Source organism: Somniosus microcephalus, chromosome 10 (assembly GCF_052327205.1).
Source record: "Somniosus microcephalus isolate GS21.2 chromosome 10, FLI_Smic_1.0, whole genome shotgun sequence".
Taxonomy (NCBI): domain Eukaryota; kingdom Metazoa; phylum Chordata; class Chondrichthyes; order Squaliformes; family Somniosidae; genus Somniosus; species Somniosus microcephalus.
The window spans coordinates 212,030,117-212,049,474 of record NC_140996.1 but is presented as its reverse complement, the minus strand read 5'-3'; the positions used below and the strand labels follow the sequence as shown (position 1 = coordinate 212,049,474).

The 19,358-nt window shown below is 47.5% G+C and overlaps 1 protein-coding gene across 1 annotated transcript in view; it reads left to right on the top strand.

The window, feature by feature from the left end:
• LOC147112055 (uncharacterized) overlaps window positions 1-18,827 on the top strand; it is a 52,726-nt gene extending 33,899 nt beyond the window's left edge. The window contains exons 7-9 of the mRNA XM_085999559.1: window positions 91-165; window positions 1,772-1,824; window positions 18,394-18,827. Of these exons, the coding sequence (XP_085855685.1) occupies window positions 91-165; window positions 1,772-1,824; window positions 18,394-18,474 (209 nt within the window). The 3' untranslated portion in view covers window positions 18,475-18,827. The remainder of the gene's footprint in view (window positions 1-90; window positions 166-1,771; window positions 1,825-18,393) is intronic.
• Window positions 18,828-19,358: the final 531 nt, after the last annotated feature.

Sequence of the window (19,358 nt, the reverse complement as noted above, 5' to 3'; positions counted from 1 at the left end):
GTATCTGTATGATAAAGTGCACTGTCATCAATTTATGCTGTGTTTTTAACAAGGTTCACCTCATTTTGCTATTTGCTGTTTTTTTGAAAGAAACGCAAGATGAGTGCCTGGCGCAGACAGGGAATGAAGATGATGGCACTGGGGGGACTGCAAATGACATTAATGGTGAGTAGAATTACTTATAAGAAAATTAACTGTGCGGCTCATTAACGACACCATTCCATTTGACCAAAAACATTTGTGATGGACTCCAATGTAATATAACGCATTGCTTTTATTTTCAAGTTCACATCTCCCCTTTTATTCGGTCTCCCTACAACATCCCTAACTATGAGGGTGGGAAGACACTTGCTGTCCTATACTAATGTTTTCCTGTAATAAGCTGCCAGGATGTGAAAGTGAGCAGGCCAGGTGACTGTCTCTTTTTCTGAATATCTCTGTGGGGAAGTCTTTGAGTCATGCAAAACACATCGATTCCCCAACTGTGCTGAGTTAGTTGATCTTATCTGAGATGGTGGACCGGTGCTAAAATTAGCTTTAGTTCTAGAGATAGGGAGTGGGGAAAATCTACTGTATATCTCACCACATCATTCTTCTTCTTAGGCAGTCCCTCGGAACCGAGGATGACTTGCTTCCACATTAAAATGAGTTCGCAGGTGACTGATTAGTCCAATGCGGGACCTACAGTCTCTGTCACAGGTGGGGCAGACGGTGGTTGAAGGGATGGGTGGGTGGGGTGCTTGGGTTGACGTGCGCTCCTTGCGCTGCCTGCACTTGGCTTCCGCTTGCTCCCGGCGAAGAGACTCGAGGTGTTCGGCGCCGTCCCGGATGTTTCTCCTCCACTTTGTGCGGTCTTGGGCCAGGGATTCCCAGGTGTCGGTGGGGATGTTACACTTTTTCAAGGAGGCTTTGAGGGTTTCCTTGAAGCGTTCCCTCTGCCCACCTGGGGCTCTCTTGCCGTGCCGGAGCTCCGAGTAGAGCGCTTGTTTTGGGAGTCTCGTATCGGGCATGCAGACATCATTATACTCATCATCATTATACTCCAATCCTTGCTTAGGATATTGGGTGAGGATCAGAAATGCAGTGATATTTCCCCATAGTCAAATAGCCTCCTGCATTCATGGTCTAGGCTCTAACATGAAAAATGGCCACTTGCGTGAAGTACTTGGAGGGAAACTTGTGCCTGTAGAACCATAGCCTAATTTGTCTTCAAGAAAGAAATTAAAGCAGAGGTTAGACATTCAAGCTGCCTCTGGTATCAGCCTGCTATGGCATCACAACTTCCTTGTTTTGTTGAGCACTTGACATCACACACCTTTAAGTGCTTACCATCTCTAGTTGTCACATAGGGCAATTACTGAATTACTACATCTAGATCTTCATAATGCCCACCAATGGGAGTTTTTTCTCCAATTCTTCAAAGACAGTTTCTTCATGTCTTTAGCAAGTCTAACCAACAGTCAAGATACCTTAGTTTTGATGACTCCACTCAAGTCACCATACTGCAATATCCAGATTACCTCATCTTCTCTTTTATTCTTTCCAATCATGATGGTATCCTGCACAAAGGGCCTGGTCCCTTCACCGTGATTTTACAGGACAGACTGTTTTGCAAACTTTGCAACAAAAAAAAACGTTTTACTTAAATAAGAGCCCACAAAGTTGCGACAAGATTTATCACTGTGACATAAGACTGCTTTTTAAGAGTTACTGTGAAAAGGCAATGACATACTGGCTGTAGATTGCTGCATGTTGCTTATTGTCTCTCCAGGCAAAGTGCAGGAACCCAGCAAGGATGAAGATGAGGATACAACAGAATCTGAGGTCAGATCCTTTTGACAAAATGTGCGATAAATTAGTTGACTGAAAATCACTAGATAAACCCGAGGGCATTTACATAGAAACATAGAAAAATAGGAGCAGGAGTAGGCTATTTGGCCCTTCAAACCTACTCCGCCATTCAATATGAACATGGCTGATCCTCTATCTCAATACCATATTCCCGCTCTCTCCCCATACCCCTTGATGCCTTTTGTGTCTAGAAGTTTACAATTGATAACTTTCTCATCATGGAATGATTTTAGGTTGTCGCCCCCAATTTAGGCTAATTTAGCTTATATCACAATGCACAAGGTAAAGTCTGTAGGATTAGTCGTGTGGCTGTTCTACCAGTAATTTCCTTCACCATGAATGTAATTAAATCTCTTTGTATGTAGGTATGAAGTATTGCAGTAGCTGCAGCAGTTCTAAATCACACACTTGGAAATGTATGGAATAGAAGGTAGAAAATTGCAAATGTCATACCATTATTTAAGACAGGAGGGAGAGAGAAACCAGGAAACTACTGGTCAGTTTAACGTCTGCTGTGGGGATATTACTGGAATCTGTCATCAGGAACAGAATGACTGAGCATTTGAACAAGTATGAGGTTATCAGAGAGTCAGCATGGATTTGTGAAGGGTTGGTCATATCAGACTACTATAGTTGACGTGATGAAATATTCCATTCATCACTCATCAGTATTTCTCTGCCTGTGACTGTGGTTGGTTTCAGTTTCATTTCCATTGTATTGTACTGTGTGTAGGGCTCCGCCCATATCTGGCTCCTATGTAAGCTGGCCCAGCCTGCAGCACATCCAGTACGGCAGACCTCTGGATGGAAGATACATTCTCCTCTGTGTGTTACCTTCTAAGTCAATAAAAGCCTTGTTTTGTTTCGCTAACATCGAGTCTCGGATTTATTGAGGCACATCAATTTTATTGACTTAATTTTCAACACAATGGATCAACTCTTGAAACCCAAACGTTTGGATTTGGACCAGCATGCTTCGGACGCATCGGCACACTTCGGACACTGGTTTATGTGTATGGAATTCTTCCTGGACAATTCCGCAGCCGTCAAAGACGCTACGGACGCTGCGAGTATGAAACTCGGAATTCTGCAGAATTGGGTAAGCCACCGGGTTTACCCCCTCATCCAAGACGCCGACACGTACCCGGCCGCCTGCGACATCTTAAAGGCGCATTACCAGCAGCCTACGAATGAGGTGTATGCTAGGCATCTGCTCGCTAGTCGCGCACAGCGACCTGGGGAATCGGTGGAGGAGTTCCTAGGCACCCTGAAAACGCTTGGCAAAGACTGCAAGTGCCAAGATGTAAAAGCCGCAGTGTACACTGACGAGCTTGCTCACGATGCCTTTATCACAGGCCTCAGCTCCACTTACATCCGGCAGAGACTGCTGGAAAAAACGGGATTGGACCTGAAACAGGCTGCGGACACAGCACGATCCCTGGATGTGGCCCAGAGAAACTCGGACGCCTACTCTTCAGCCCGCGCCATCCACGCCGCCACCTGTGCACCAAGGGCACCGCCATCTTGGAAGGCATCTTCCCCGCCCGGCAGCCCGACACCGTCGGGGCCCCGCTCTCCCCCCAGAAGCCCTACGACAGCCGCGACGCGTCGGGGACCCAACTGCTACTTCTGCGGGCAGCCGAAGCACACCAGAAACCTGTGCCCGGCGAAAGGCACCACCTGCTTTAAGTGCGGTAAGAAGGGGCACTTCGGGAAGGTGTGCAGAGGGAACCCCGCCGGAAAACCCGCCACCGCCGCGTGTGCGCCGTGGGAGCGGCCATCTTGGACGCCATCTTGCCCGACCTCGTGGGGTCCGCCATCTTGTGAGCAGACAGCGTGGACGCCATCTTGTCTCGATCAGGGCCCTACAGTGGCATCGGTCACAGTGGACCAGACCAGGCCGCACCCGCTATCCAAATCAATGGTGGACATCGAGGTAAACGGGTGCAGGGTTAAATGTTTAATTGACAGTGGAAGCACGGAGAGTTTTATCCACCCTGAACTGGTACAACAACTCTCCCTAAAGGTGGTCCCTACTCGGGGTACCATCTCCATGGCTGATAAAACCCAGACATCGACCATTATGGGTTACTGCACGGTACAATTGTCCGTTAACGGAACTGTATACGATAATTTTAAAGTATTAATCATGAAGAATCTATGTGCGAGCGTGATCTTGGGCCTGGATTTCCAGTGCTACCACCAAAGCATCACGCTCAATTACGGTGGGTCCCAGCCGCCCCTCACAGTGTGCGGTCTGGCTACCCTGAAGGTAAAGCCGCCTTCGCTATTCGCGAACCTTACCCCTAACTGCCGGCCAATAGCGACCAAAAGCAGGAGGTACAGCTGGGAGGACAGGCGGTTTATCGCGACCGAGGTAGACAGGCTCCTGAAAGAGCGCATTATTGAACGCAGCAATAGCCCGTGGCGCGCCCAAGTGGTGGTGGTAAGGGGTAGCGAGAAGAAACGGATGGTGATCGACTATAGCCAAACGATCAACAGGTACACCCAACTAGACGCCTACCCGCTACCCCGCATATCAGAAATGGTGAACCAAATCGCCCAATACCGGGTGTTCTCCACCATCGACCTCAAGTCAGCGTACCACCAGCTCCCTATCAGACCAGAGGACCGCCCGTACACCGCCTTCGAGGCGAACGGACGCCTCTACCAATTCCTGAGTCCCCTTTGGGGTGACAAATGGGGTCTCGGTCTTCCAGAGGGAGATGGACCGCATGGTCGATGACCACCACTTGCAGGCAACCTTCCCCTACCTCGACAACGTCACCATCTGCGGTCACAACCAGCAGGATCACGACTCGAACCTCGAGAGGTTCCTGAAAACCGCACAAAAACTCAACCTCACCTACAACGAGGACAAGTGCGTTTACAACACCACGCGCCTCTGCATACTAGGCAGCGTGGTGGAGAATGGGGAAATCGGACCAGACCCCGACCGATTGCGCCCCCTACGGGAGCTGCCCCTGCCCAACACTCCCAAAGCCCTGAAAAGGTGCCTGGGGTTATTTTCTTATTATTCCCAATGGGTCCCCAACTACTCCGACAAAGCCCGCCCCCTCTTGAAAGCATCCTCTTTTCCACTCTCTGCTGAGGCCCATGCCGCCTTCAAAAGCATTAAGCAGGATATTGAGCGGGCCACGCTACAGGCAGTGGACGAGAACACTCCCTTTCAAGTGGAAAGTGATGCGTCTGACTTTGCCTTGGCGGCCACCCTCAACCAGGCGGGGCGGCCCGTAGCTTTCTTCTCGAGGACCCTCCAAGGGCCCGAGATCAGACACTCCTCCGTAGAAAAGGAGGCCCAAGCCATCGTGGAGGCAGTGCGCCACTGGCGCCACTACCTAGCCGGCAAACGCTTCACCCTACTTACCGACCAGCGGTCGGTAGCGTTTATGTTCAATAATAAACAGAGGGGGAAGATTAAAAATGATAAGATTCTTAGGTGGCGGATCGAGCTCTCCACCTTCGATTATGACATCATTTACCGGCCAGGGGCCCTTAACGAATCCCCCGACGCCCTCTCACGAGGGATGTGTGCCAGCGCCACCGGGGATCGGCTACAGACCCTCCACAATGACCTCTGCCACCCAGGGGTCACGCGGCTGTTCCACTTCATAAAGTCCCGCAACTTACCCTACTCGATTGAGGAAGTTCGGTCCCTGACCAGGAACTGTCGCACTTGCGCTGAGTGCAAGCCTCAGTTCTACCGCCCAGATAGAGCCCACTTAATCAAAGCTACACGGCCCTTTGAGCGGCTCAGCTTAGATTTCAAGGGCCCCCTCCCGTCCGTCGACCGCAATGTTTACTTCCTGAACATTGTGGATGAATACTCTCGTTTCCCATTCGCCTTCCCCTGCCCGGACATGACCAGCGCCACGGTCATTAAATGCCGCAACAGCCTGTTCTGCCTGTTCGGTATGCCGAGCTACATCCATACGGATAGGGGGGCGTCCTTCATGAGTGAAGAGCTACGCCAGTACATGCTGTCCAGGGGGATCGCCACGAGCCGTACCACCAGCTACAACCCCCGGGGTAACGGTCAAGTGGAGCGAGAGAACGGGACAGTATGGAAAGCAGTCACTCTAGCTCTAAGGACCAAAGGCCTCCCTATCTCCCGCTGGCAGGAAGTCCTCCCAGATGTGCTCCATTCGATATGGTCGCTATTGTGTACTGCCACTAATGCCACGCCTCATGAGCGAATGTTTGTCTTTCCCCGGAAATCCACCTCAGGCGTATCCATGCCGTCATGGCTCTCCACCCCAGGTCCAGTATTCGTGCGAAGGCATGTGAGGGGCCACAAGACGGACCCTCTCGTGGAGTCAGTGCACCTACTCCACGCCAACCCCCAATACGCGTATGTCCGGCACGCCGACGGAAGGGAGGACACCGTGTCCATAAAAGACGTCGCCCCAGCCGGTAACGACAACAACCACGACAACAGCAGCAACAACGACCACAGCAACTCTTACCCACCCACTACTCTTTCATCACCCCCGGAAGAACATCGACCAACGGTACCCCCACCAACTACCCCTTCAACAACCCTGGCGGCACCCCCGGCAGAGACCCAGGAGGCCACCGGGGACACCCAGCCGACACCCGCGGCACCACAACAGCCACGTCGGTCGCAGGGGACTATCAAACCCCCGAACAGACTAAATCTATAGAAGGGGTGAATGTGATGAAATATTCCATTCATCACTCATCAGTATTTCTCTGCCTGTGACTGTGGTTGGTTTCAGTTTCATTTCCATTGTATTGTACTGTGTGTAGGGCTCCGCCCATACCTGGCTCCTATGTAAGCTGGCCCAGCCTGCAGCACATCCAGTACGGCAGACCTCTGGATGGAAGATACATTCTCCTCTGTGTGTTACCTTCTAAGTCAATAAAAGCCTTGTTTTGTTTCGCTAACATCGAGTCTCGGATTTATTGAGGCACATCAGTTGATCGTTTGAGATTACTAATATGGTGGACAGGAGCGTCTATGAATGGTATCTATATGGCCATCCAGAAGGCATTTGATAAGGTTCCGCAAAAGAGATTATCAGCAAAAATGAGAGTGCATGGAAGGAGTTAGTATTTGGTTGGGAAGTAGGAGACAGAATAGGGATAAAGGGAATGCACTCTGATTAGCAGGATGTGACAAATGGTATTCCTCAGTAATCTGTACTTGGGCCTCAGCGTTTCACCGTATATATCAATAACTTGGATAAAGGAAAAGAGAACTGTATATCCAAGATTGCAGATGACACTGTTAGCAGGCACAGTAAGGGAGCAGGAAGTTACAAAGGGATACAGACAGATTAAGTGAGTGGGCAAAACTGTAGCAGATAATGTTCAACGTGGGGAAGTGTGAGGTCATCCACTCTGAATCCAAAACGCCCCAAATCAGAATATTTCTTAATGGCGAGAGACTAGAAGAGCAAAGGGATTTGGGTGTCCAAATTATTAAAAGCTAGTTCACAGGTACAAAAGTAATCAAAAAGGCTAATGGAATGTTGTCCTTTATCTCAAGGGGGTGGAATACAAAAGGAAATTATGCTTCAGTTGTAGAGCCTTGGTCAGACACCATCTGGAATACTGCGTTCAGTTTTGGGCATCGCCTCTCAGGAAAAATATATTGGCCTTGGAGGGGGTACAGTGAGGTTCACCAATATACCAGGGCAAAAAGGGTTAAAATTGTGAGAACAGATTGCACATACTTGACTTGTATTCCCTTGAATTTATAAGGTTGAGGGGTGATTTAATTTAGGTGTTTAAAATGATTCACCGGCAGCAGATGCAGTGAGTGCGGCCCTGGGTGGAGACCGAGCGCAGAGTCTGAGTGCGGTTTAAACAGATTGCTGCGAGTTGGGAATTGGTTCTTACTTTACACCAAGGAAAGAGTCCGAGAGCGGGAGCAGTCAAACAACAACAACTGCAAAGCCGCTAAAGTGACGTCACAACCAGGGAAGGAGCTGATTGGTAAGTACGACCTGGTGAGTATTTCTACAGTCCAGTCGTTAAAGTGAAAGTAAGGTCTCTAGTTTAGAGTAAGTAGTGTTTAAAGTGAAGTAAGGTCCCTAGTGTATTTAATATTCTTTAATTTAAAGGACGTAAAGGGAGTAAATTAAGGGTAGGACATGGCAGGGCAGCTCGGCAGGGTGGAGTGCTCCTCCTGTGCTATGTGGGAAGTCAGGGACACTTCAGGTGTCCAGGGCGAACACATGTGCAGGGTGTCTCCAGCTGCAGCTACTCGAAATCCACGTTTCGGAGCTGGAGCTGCGGCTGGAGTCACTGTGGAGCATCCACGAAGCTGAGATCTTCGTGGATAGCACGTTTAACGAGGTGGTCACACCGCAGGTAAAGAGTGCACAGGCAGACAGGAAATGGGTGACCGCCAGACAGAGTAAAAGAACGAGGAAGGTATTGCAGGAGTCCCCTGGGCTCATCTCCCTCTCCAACAGATTTTCCGTTTTGGATACTGCTGGGGGAGATGGTTTCTCAGGGGAATGCAGCAAGAGCCAAGTCCGTGGTACTACGAGTGGCTCAGCTGCACAGGAGGGGAGGAAAAAGAGTGGGAGAGCAATAGCGATAGGGGATTCTATCGTAAGGGGAACAGATAGACGTTTCTGTGGCTGCAGACGTGACTCCAGGATGGTTTGTTGCCTCCCTGGTGCCAGGGTCACTGAATGGCTGCAGGGCATTCTGAAGGGGGAGGGCGAACAGTCAGAGGTCGTGGTTCACATTGGTACCAATGACATGGGTAGAAAGATGGATGAGGTCCTGCAACAAGAATTTAGGGAGCTAGGTAGCAGATTAAAAAGGACCTCAAAGGTTGTAATCTCTGGATTACTCCCGGTGCCACGCGCTAGTGAGTATAGGAATAGGAGGATAGAGCAGATGAATGCGTGGCTAAAGAGTTGGTGCAGGAGGGAAGGCTTTAGTTTCCTGGATCACTGGGTCTGCTTCTGGGGAAGGTGGGACCTTTACAAGTCAGATGGGTTTCACCTGAACCGGAACGGGACCAACATCCTTGCGGGGAGGTTTGCTAGTACTGTTGCGGGGGGTTTAAACTAACTTGGCAGGGGGATGGGATACGGAGTGGAGCTATAGTAGGGGGTGATGCACAGCCAAATATAGAGGAAAAAACAAGTCAGCCTGGAAGGCAGAGCAAATATGTAATGGCACAAGGGAATATGGCAAGGCTGGATGGCATTTATTTTAATGCAAGGAGTCTTGCAAGTAAGGCAGATGAATTGAAGGTGTTGATGAACACATGGGAGTATGATATTGTTGATATCACAGAGACATGGCTGAGGGAGGGGCAGCACTGGCAGCTCAATATTCCGGGGTATAGAATCTTCAGGCGAGACAGAGGGGGGTGTAAAAGAGGAGGGGGTGTTGCAATATTAATCAAGGATTCAATTACTGCTGTAAGGAGGGATGATATCTTAGCAGGTTCCTCTAATGAGGCCATATGGGTAGAACTTAAAAACAAAAAGGGGGCAAGCACTTTGCTGGGAGTGTACTATAGGCCCCCAAACAGTCAGGGGGAGATAGAGGAACAGGTATGTAGGCAAATCTCAGAGAAGTGTAGAAATAATAGGGTAATAATAGTAGGGGATTTCAACTTCCCCAATATTAACTGGGATAGTCAGAGTGTGAAAGGCTTAGAGGGTGCGGAATTCTTAAAGTGCATCCAGGAGAGCTTTCTGAGCCAGCATGTAGAAAGTCCTACAAGAGAGGGGGCGGTACTGGACCTAATTCTAGGGAATGTAGCCGGGCAAATGGTAGATGTGTCAGTAGGAGAGCATTTTGGTGACAGTGACCATAATTCGGTGAGATTTAAGGTAGTCATGGAAAATGACAAAGATGGACCGGAAATAAAGGTTCTAATTTGGGAGAAGGCCGATTTTAATATGATAAGGCAGGATCTGGCCAAAGTGGGCTGGGATCAGATACTTGTAGGAAAATCCACATCAGAGCAGTGGGAGTCTTTCAGAAAGGAAATAGAGAGAGTACAACGGCAACATGTTCCCGTAAAGGTCAAGGATGAGACCAACAAGCCCAGGGAACCCTGGATGTCAAGGGATATACAAGAATGGATTAGGAAAAAAGGGAGGCTTTTGGCAGATACAAAGGACTAAAAACAGTGGAAGCCCTAGAGGAGTATAGAAAGTGCAGGGGGGTACTTAAAAAAGAAATTAGGACAGCGAAGAGGGGGCATGAAAAGACACTGGCGGGCAAAATAAAGGAAAATCCCAAGGTGTTTTATAAGTATATTAAGGGCAAGAGGATAACAAGGGAAAGAGTAGGGCCCATTAGGGACCAAAGTGGCAATGTGTGTGTAGAGCTGGAAGATGTAGGTGAGGTTTTAAATGAATATTTTGCATCTGTGTTCACTATGGAGAAGGGTGATGTTGGCATAGAAATCAGGCAGGAGGATTGTGATATACTTGAACAAATTAGTATTGCGAGGGAGGAGGTACTAACGGTTTTAGCGAGCTTAAAAGTGGATAAATCCCCAGGCCCTGACGGGATGTATCCCAGGCTGCTGTGTGAGGCAAGGGAGGAGATTGCAGGGGCTCTGACACAAATTTTCAGAACCTATCTGGCCACGGGGGAGGTGCCAGAGGACTGGAGAACAGCTAACATAGTACCATTGTTCAAGAAGGGTAGTGGGGATAAACCAGGGAATTACAGGCCAGTGAGCCCGAGGGACAGAATTAGTCTCCACTTGGAGAGGCAGGGATTAATCAGGGATAGTCAGCATGGCTTTGTTAGTGGGAGATCATGTCTGACCAATTTGATTGAATTTTTTTGAGGGGGTGACTAGGTGTGTGGATGAGGGTAGTGCAGTTGATGTAGTCTACATGGACTTCAGTAAGGCTTTTGACAAAGTCCCACATGGGAGAGTGGTCAAGAAGGTAAGAGCCCATGGGATCCAGGGCAATTTGGCACATTGGATCCAAAATTGGCTTAGTGGCAGGAGGCAGAGGGTGATGGTCGAAGGTTGTTTTTGTGACTGGAAACCTGTGTCCATTGGTGTACCATAGGGATCAGTGCTGGGTCCTTTATTGTTTGTACTGTACATTAATGATTTAGATATGAATGTAGGAGGTATGATCAGTAAGTTTGCAGATGACACCAAAATTGGTGGAGTGGTAAATAGCAAGGAGGGAAGCCTCAGGCTACAGGACGATATAAACGGGATGGTTAGATGGGCAGAACAGTGGCAAATGGAAGTTAACCCTGAAAAGTGTGAGGTGATGCATTTTGGGAGGACAAACAAGGCAAGGGAATACACAATGAATGGTAGGATCCGAGGAAAGACAGAGGATCAGAGGGACCTTGGTGTGCATGTACATAGATCCCTGAAGGCAGCAGGACAGGTAAAGTGGTTAAAAACGCACATGGGATACTTGCCTTCATTAGCCGAGACATAGACTATAAGAGCAGGGAGGTTATGATGGAGCTGTACAAAATGCTAGTTAGGTCACAGCTGGAATACTGTGTGCAGTTCTGGTTGCCACACTATAGGAAAGATGTGATTGCATTGGAGAGGGTGCAGAGGAGATTCACCAGGATGTTACCTGGGCTGGAGCACTTCAGCTATGAAGAGAGACTGGACAGGCTGGGGTTGTTTTCATTAGAGCAGAGAAGGCTGAGGGGGGACCTGATGGAGGTGTACAAAATTATAAGGGGCATAGATAGGGTAGATAGAAAGGAACTTTTCCCCTTAGTTGAGGGGTCAATAACCAGGGGGCATAGATTCAAGGTAAGGGGCAGGAGGTTTAGAGGGGATTTGAGGAAAAACTTTTTCACCCAGAGGGTGGTTGGAATCTGGAACTCACTGCTTGAAAGGGTGGTAGAGGCAGGAACCCTCACAACATTCAAGAAGCATTTAGATGAGCACTTGAAACGCCATAGCATACAAGGCTACGGACCAAGTGCTGGAAAATGGGATTAGATTGGACAGGGCTTGATGGCCGGCGTGGACACGATGGGCTGAAGGGCCTCTTTCTGTGCTGTATAACACTATGATGGCATTTGATGGAGTAGATACAGAATAGCTATTTCCTCTGGTAGGTAATCCAAAACAAGGGGGAACAATCATAAAATTAATTCTAGACCATTTAGGAGTGAAATCAGGAAGCACTTTATCGCACAAGGGTAGGAAATCTGGAATCCCCACTCCAACCCCAAAAGGCTATGGATGCTAAATCAATTCAAATAGTCAAGGCTATGATTGATAATATATTGGTTAGGTTAGGGTATCAAGGGATATGATCAAAGGTGAGTAAATGGAATTGAGGTGCAGATCATCCATGATCTAATGAAATAGTGGAACCAGCTCGAGGGGCTGAATCGCCCACTTGGGGTCCTATTTTGCTATGTAGTGTGCTGTCCATGTAAATCTTGGATGCCATGTTTCCTTTATTAATTTCCACAGTTGAGCTAGAAGGTTCTGCTTTTTGGGAATGTTGTGCTTTGTGGCTATCAACAGATTATTAAGCGTGTTGTAGCTAAATAGATTGTTAACAGTAATTTTCCACACGAATGTAATAGAATGTACACTCGGCTAACTACTCCACGTATACTTTACCAAGTTTGGTTTGTCAGGGGGCGATTTTTCCAGCCCTGGGGAGGCGGGTATGGAGGCGGGACTGCCAGGAAAATGGCAGAATTTGGTGGCGGGTGCCCAACCCACCCCCAAGCCATCTTCCCAGGATGCGAGTAGCCGTCCCGCGCCGGGTCCCGTCTCCTTGGAGGCGGGAAGGGATTAAAGCCTATTAACTGCCTGTTAACAATTACTTAACAGGCAGAAAATAGGATTATCCCGAAGGCTCCAAAACACGCCAGCTCAGCAAGGCGAGTACTGGGTCTGTGGGGGTGCAAAAGTGTTGTGTGAAGGTAAGTGATGGGTGCAGGAGTGTTGAGGTGAGTACCTGAGGTAAGTGCAAAGTGTTAGTAAAAGTGTACTTACCTTTGTTTCTTCCTGCAGGCTTCGGTCGGTGTGTAAGCGGAGAGTCTCGGACCTCCGTGTTGAGATTGACAGGTGGCCGTTGCATTCACAGATGCAACAACCATCTCAATTCTGTTAAAGAAAGAGGTTTGATGGGGCCTTGTATTCAAGACCTCATCAAACTGCAGAGAATGTCACTGTTTGACAGCTTCACAGAGCTGTCAAATGATGACAATTCATCTGTCAAAGATTTTTGACAGATGAAACATCATGCGTTGACGTGTTCTGCAACCGGCTTTCCCTTGATTGGCCTGCTAATCCCGCTGGGCGGGCTTAACAAGGTGAATCAAGGGAAAATAGCGTTGGTTGGCCACAAATCAATAGAGGCGGGACATTGACCCGACAAGCAGCAGTCTCGCCTCCAACGCACCCCCAGTCACAAAATCGCCCCCTCAGTTTTCACATTATGTTTTATAGGGGAGACTGGGGGATAAGTGACAGTGGGGGTAAATTTGACTTTGGGCAATAGTGTAAAATGGGTGATATTGGATCAGCCACCCAATTTTCATTTCTATTCCCTTCTACCGGGACAGATGTTCAAGAGGCAGCTAATCCCATATCGCCCGTTCCACACTTTCGCCCTCAATCAAAATTACCCCCCAGTGTATTCTTTGCATCCCTGTGAAAAAGATGAAAGCCATGGATGGACATTAACATACCAGCCAACTATTTAAAGGAATTGTTAACTGCATGGCCAAACATGATCACAGATAGTTACATAAAGGAGAAGGCAATTTTGCAGATAATTGCCATCACTTGCAGGTATTTCTGGAGACATAAAAATAATGTTTTTCATTTTTAGTTTTTAAATAACCTTCAATTACAGGGCTCCTCCGTGGAGTAGTCAGCCTTCATTTCAGGCATCCATGTAGAGTAGGGCACACGGGTTTGGGCAAGGATTGCTCCTTCAACACATCTTTCCCACAGAACAAGATCTTCTATTGCCAATTACATAGAGTCTATAATTGTGTGGTGGGTATTTCATTTTTCATTCAAGTTCCCTTATATTTTGGGAAATATTAGTTGATGCACATTAGTTGCCCCACGGAACTTATCTCTTCCTATCTTGACTCTATCTTTTCTCCCCTTGTCCAGTCTCTTCCCACCTACATCCGCGACTCTTCGGACGCCCTCCGCCACTTTAACAGTTTCCAGTTTCCTGGCCCCAACCGCTTCCTTTTCACCATGGACGTACAATCCCCCACCCGGATGGCCTGAGGGCGCTCCGCTTCTTCCTTGAACAGAGGCCCGACCAGTCCCCATCCACCACTACCCTCCTCCGCCTGGCTGAACTTGTTCTCACATTAAACAACTTCTCCTTTAACTCCACTCATTTCCTCCAAATCAAAGGTGTTGCCATGGGTACCCGCATGGGTCCTAGCTATGCCTGCCTTTTCGTGGGCTATGTGGAACAATCTTTGTTCCAGTCCTACTCGGGTCCCCTCCCTCACCTCTTTTTCCGATACATTGATGACTGTATCGGTGCCGTTTCCTGCTCTCGCCCCGAACTTGACAATTTCATTCACTTTGCCTCCAATTTCCACCCTTCCTTCACCTTCACATGGTCCATCTCTGACTCTTCCCTTCCCTTCCTCAACTTCTCCGTCTCCATCTCTGGGGATAGGTTATCGACCAATATTCACTACAATCCCACTGACTCCCACAGCTACCTGGACTACACTTCCTCCCACCCCGCCTCCTGTAAGGACTCTATTCCATTCTCCCAGTTTCTCCGTCTCCGCCGTATCTGCTCTGACGATGCCACCTTCCACACCAGTGCTTCAGACATGTCTTCCTTTTTCCGCAACCGAGGATTCCCCTCTACCGTGGTTGACACTGCCCTCGACCGTGTCAGTTCTATCTCCCGCACTTCTGCCCCTCCCTCCCGGAACCACGATAGGGTTCCCCTTGTCCTCACCTTTCACCCCACCAGCCTCCACATTCAACGGATCATCCTCCGGCATTTCCGCTACCTCCAAAGTGATCCCACCACCAAACGTATCTTCCCCTCCCCTTTCAGCATTCCGCAGGGACCGCTCCCTCCGAGACACCCTAGTCCACTCCTCTATCACCCCAAACAGCCCTTCCCCTGGCACCTTCCCGTGCAAGCGGAGATGTAACACCTGCCCCTATACCTCCCCCCTTCCCACTGTCCAGGGCCCCAAACACCCCTTCCAGGTGAAACAGCGATTTACTTGTACTTCTCGCAATCTAGTATACTGTATTCGCAGCTCATGATGCGGTCTCCTCTACATTGGGGAGACCAAACGCAGATTGGGTGACCGCTTTGCGGAACACCTCCATTCAGTCCGTAAGGGTGACCCCGAGCTTCCAGTCGCCTGTCATTTTAATTCACCGCTCCATTCCCACTCGGACCTCACCGTCCTTGGCCTCTTGTATTGTTCCACGGAAGCTCAACGTAAACTCGAGGAACAGCACCTCATCTTCCGATTAGGCACTCTGCAGCCTTCTGGACTCAATATCGAGTTCAACAATTTCAGATCATAAGCTCGGCCCCTATTTCATTTTTTCTTGTAATTTTTCCACTCCTTTCCCCCCCCCCCCTTTCCTTTTGTTTCTCTCTCACACCTGGTAGCTATCTCTTGCCCTGCCAGTACACTTTACACCTAATCTCAGCCTATTACCATCTCGTCTAGCTTCTAATCTCTTTTACTTCTTTTGTTTCTTTTATTCTTTTGTCCAATCGCAGCCCTGCCTTCGATCTAGTTTCTTTTCTTTCCAGTTTTGAAGAAGGGTTCAACCCGAAACGTCAACTCAAATTTCTCTCCACGGATGTTGCCTGACCTGCTGAGTTTTTCCAGCATTTTCTGTTGTTATTTCGGATTTCCAACATCTGCAGTATTTTGCTATCAACTAGATTCTTACTGCCTTTGGTGAAGGTAATGGAGAAGTGCAAAAGTCCCTGGGAAATAGGGAGTGACATAATTAATGGCATAAGTCACTTACTCCATCATTTCCTTACTCCTGCATCATTCAAGGGTCCCTGTGCTAATGGCGCAAGTCCCCAGGAAAATCTGGGCTACAGTTTATGGTCTCATTTACACTGAAAGGATCAGAATTACTTGTGAGTTGCAATGGTAAAGATTTCCAGATGAGTTGCTCCATAGATTTGACCACGTCTCACATTGTGAAGTTAAGTATATCTAATAATGCAGGGTTGAGGAAGAGTGTGAAATGGTTTTCAGTGGGAGGACACAGTTAGAACTTGAATGCTAAAAACAGCAGCTAGTCTAAAACTGTTACATGTAGCCTATTATTTATAGAATACTGGAGTTACATGTCATGACTTAAGCTATACTATAAATAATAACTGTTTCAGTGGCTAGCATGCTGCGCTGTCATTAACCTTGGGCACCCTGGTGGTCTCAGCTCCTAATACAAAATGTTCTCCCCTCCATTTTCAATGCTAATTTCCCATATTACTGCTAGATTATTTCTTAAATTAGTCAGGTACATAAATAATTGATCTGTGCTCCTCACCCATCATAGTTACACAAATAAATCTGTGCTCTTTATACCCATCCGGACATAAATAAATCAATCATCACCCTCATCTGTTCTTGGTTACAAGTAAATCTATGCTCCTTAGCCATGTCAGTTACATAAGTAATTACTCTACCCCATACTCATCCATTACATAAATAATCTGTGTGCTTCACCCATCGCAGCTACATAATAGGTGCCCCCTCATTCATTCTAGTTACCTAAATAAATTAACCTATGCCCCTCACTCACCATACTATAACCATTATTAAATAAATCTGCAACCCATAAATAAATCAATCAGTAGCCCTCAGAGCCCTGTCTCTTGCTGCATTAACCAGAGTTTGAGGCCAGATTGATGTCTCTCCTTATTCATTGGCCTGGAAGTTGAGCACTGCATTTCATAGGCCTTTCATTTATTGTGCTTCTTGGTGAAATTAACCATTATGAAACCGTTCACTGTTGTGCAGCAGTATCTTTGCATTTGTGTTGAAGATGAGGGTATTCATTAGCTGGGTACAAGGAGTGGGTGTGGTGGTAGCAGGGACTGTTGGTGCATTGGAGGCTGTGGAACTGTTCATTGATGATTCGCTGATGCACAGGTCTGGCAGCATTGCTGCCCAATGCTCTTCCTGTTCACGGCTGTAAGGCTTTCGCCCTGCTAAGGGCGAAGTTGTAGAGAATGCAGCAGACGCTGTTTCAGAACACCAATGGTTTGCTCTACGAGAGCTCCGGTGGTGTCCTGGCTTTGATTGTAGCACTGCTCAGCATCTGTCCATAGATTCCCGACAGAAGTTGTGAGCCAGGCGGTCGGGGATGAGCCCTTGTTCCCAAGCAGCCAGCCCAACACCTAATGGCCTGGATTTAAAATAGGAGGAAATTGAGGACTGGCGCAGGATAGAGGTGTAATGGCGACCGGCAAGAAATGGAGTACAGAGCTGCATGATCCGCTGCCTGTGGTCACACATCAGCTGAATATTCAGAGAACGGAAGCCCTTTCTATTGATGAATACTCTGGGGCTTTCATATGGAGCACGCAAAGCTATGTGAAAACAACTGGCGATTCCTTGGACATGTGGGAAGCCAGTAAATCAGGGGTAGCCCAAAGCTCTCTTCTCTTGTTTGGCAGACTCCATAGGAAAGATAATGAATGGTTCCACCTGTCAGAGTGCATTGGTCACCTGCCTTATGCAGCAGTGCACTGCAACTTGACATATTGGTGAGGTCACCTGTTTGCAGCCTAGAATGACCCTGAAACATAGCCATCGAGGGCCACAGTGACCTATACAGCCATGGCAATGCTGTGCATGCCATGCTGCTGGGCTGCAGTTTTTGTGCAACACGTGGCATAGCTCAGTCACAGCCTTCCTGCTGAAGGAGAGGTCACATTGCTCCTCACTGAAGTGGAGCTACAACATTGTTGTGGAAGACCCGTGTGATGCAAGGCCTTTGTGGTGCACCCGACCCTCCATCGCCCTCTTGTACCAGTAGCTGCAGGTCTCTGCTTGCTCCTCCAGCCCCATTTTTCAGCATTGAAGAGCTCAAGCCCCTGAACAAAATGCTGAAGCTCCTGAAAGTCACTTGCCACAAGATTTTCCAAATAGCCACTCAACTTTTCTCCTCTAGTTTGTTGCTAAAAGATTTTACACCCAAAATTTTATTACAAATTATGTATGGACACAGCTTTAAATGCTGATGTTTAAACATTGATCAATACGTATAATTTCCAAGGTAGTTTGTTTAACTGACAAATTTATAGATGAAGACTTGGGTTTTTGAAAATCCTTTGCCAACCTACCTGTGAGTATGTGACCACTGAGAAAAATTAGTGGTGCAGTGTGTGTTAGTGCACTGAGGGAGCTGGTCACTTGCTCGCTGCGTAGCCTGATATAAGGTAGGATGCAGGGAGGAGGTAAACAAAGAGAAAATACATTTAAAGGGTTGGATGTAAAGACATTTTCTTTGCATTGAATATAAAGTATATTAAAATACAAATGCTACTCTTTCTTTAGGTGAAAGAAATTGATGTAGGAGACTCCAATCAGGTAAAGGAATCAGAAGATTTGAAGTTACAAGATGAAGACCAGCAATGAATGACTTCTTCGTCTGTGGCTCAAATTTAACACATTGCATTCCCTAGGATACACAACAGCAGTTTGTGTTAATGTAGTGCCAGTGCTGTGCTTGCTGTCAAACAGCCGATGAATATCATTCACAAGATCATGTTAAGTCAACTAAATGTGCCCTTTACCCTCTCTATAATCTTGTTAATCATTCTAACTTTTAATGAAATAATAATCTACTTTCTGCTCCCTTAATAATGTTACTGTTATAGATGAACAGGACCTTTAAAAAAATCATATTGTACTATTTTATATAATACTACATAAAGAAGCTTGATACAACTGTATTTGTTCCTCGCTTGGTTGAATAAAGTGTGCTGTTGGAATTACTTTATTCATGCTTTCAATTAAGAAGTTACATATAATAAGTTTATGTTGGCCCATGATTAGAAAAGCTTTGGGTTGTATTTCTTACAGAATTACATGATTCTCTCTGACAAGTATTCCAGCTGTTGGTAAATGAGAGCCAGGAACAATTTTTTCCATTAGTCTCTCCCAATCAGTGTCTTCCTTGAAGGGCATTTTCAGGAACAACCCAACATACTGCTTGCACTACAAAGTGACAGGATGTGGGATCGTACCTCCAGTTACCCACAGGGTGAGAGGCTGGTTTTTCATTTGTTCATGGGATGTGGGTGTCGCCAGCAAGGCCAGCATTTATTGCCCATCACTAATTGCCCTTGAGAAGGTGGTGAGCCACCATTTCAGAGGGCAGTTAAGAGTCAATCACATTGCTCTTTGGTCTGGAGTTACATATGGGCCAGGTCAGGTAAGGATGGCAGATTTCCTTCCCTAAAGGAACCAGATGGGTTTTTACGACAATCACCATGGTCACCATTACTGATACAGGAAAC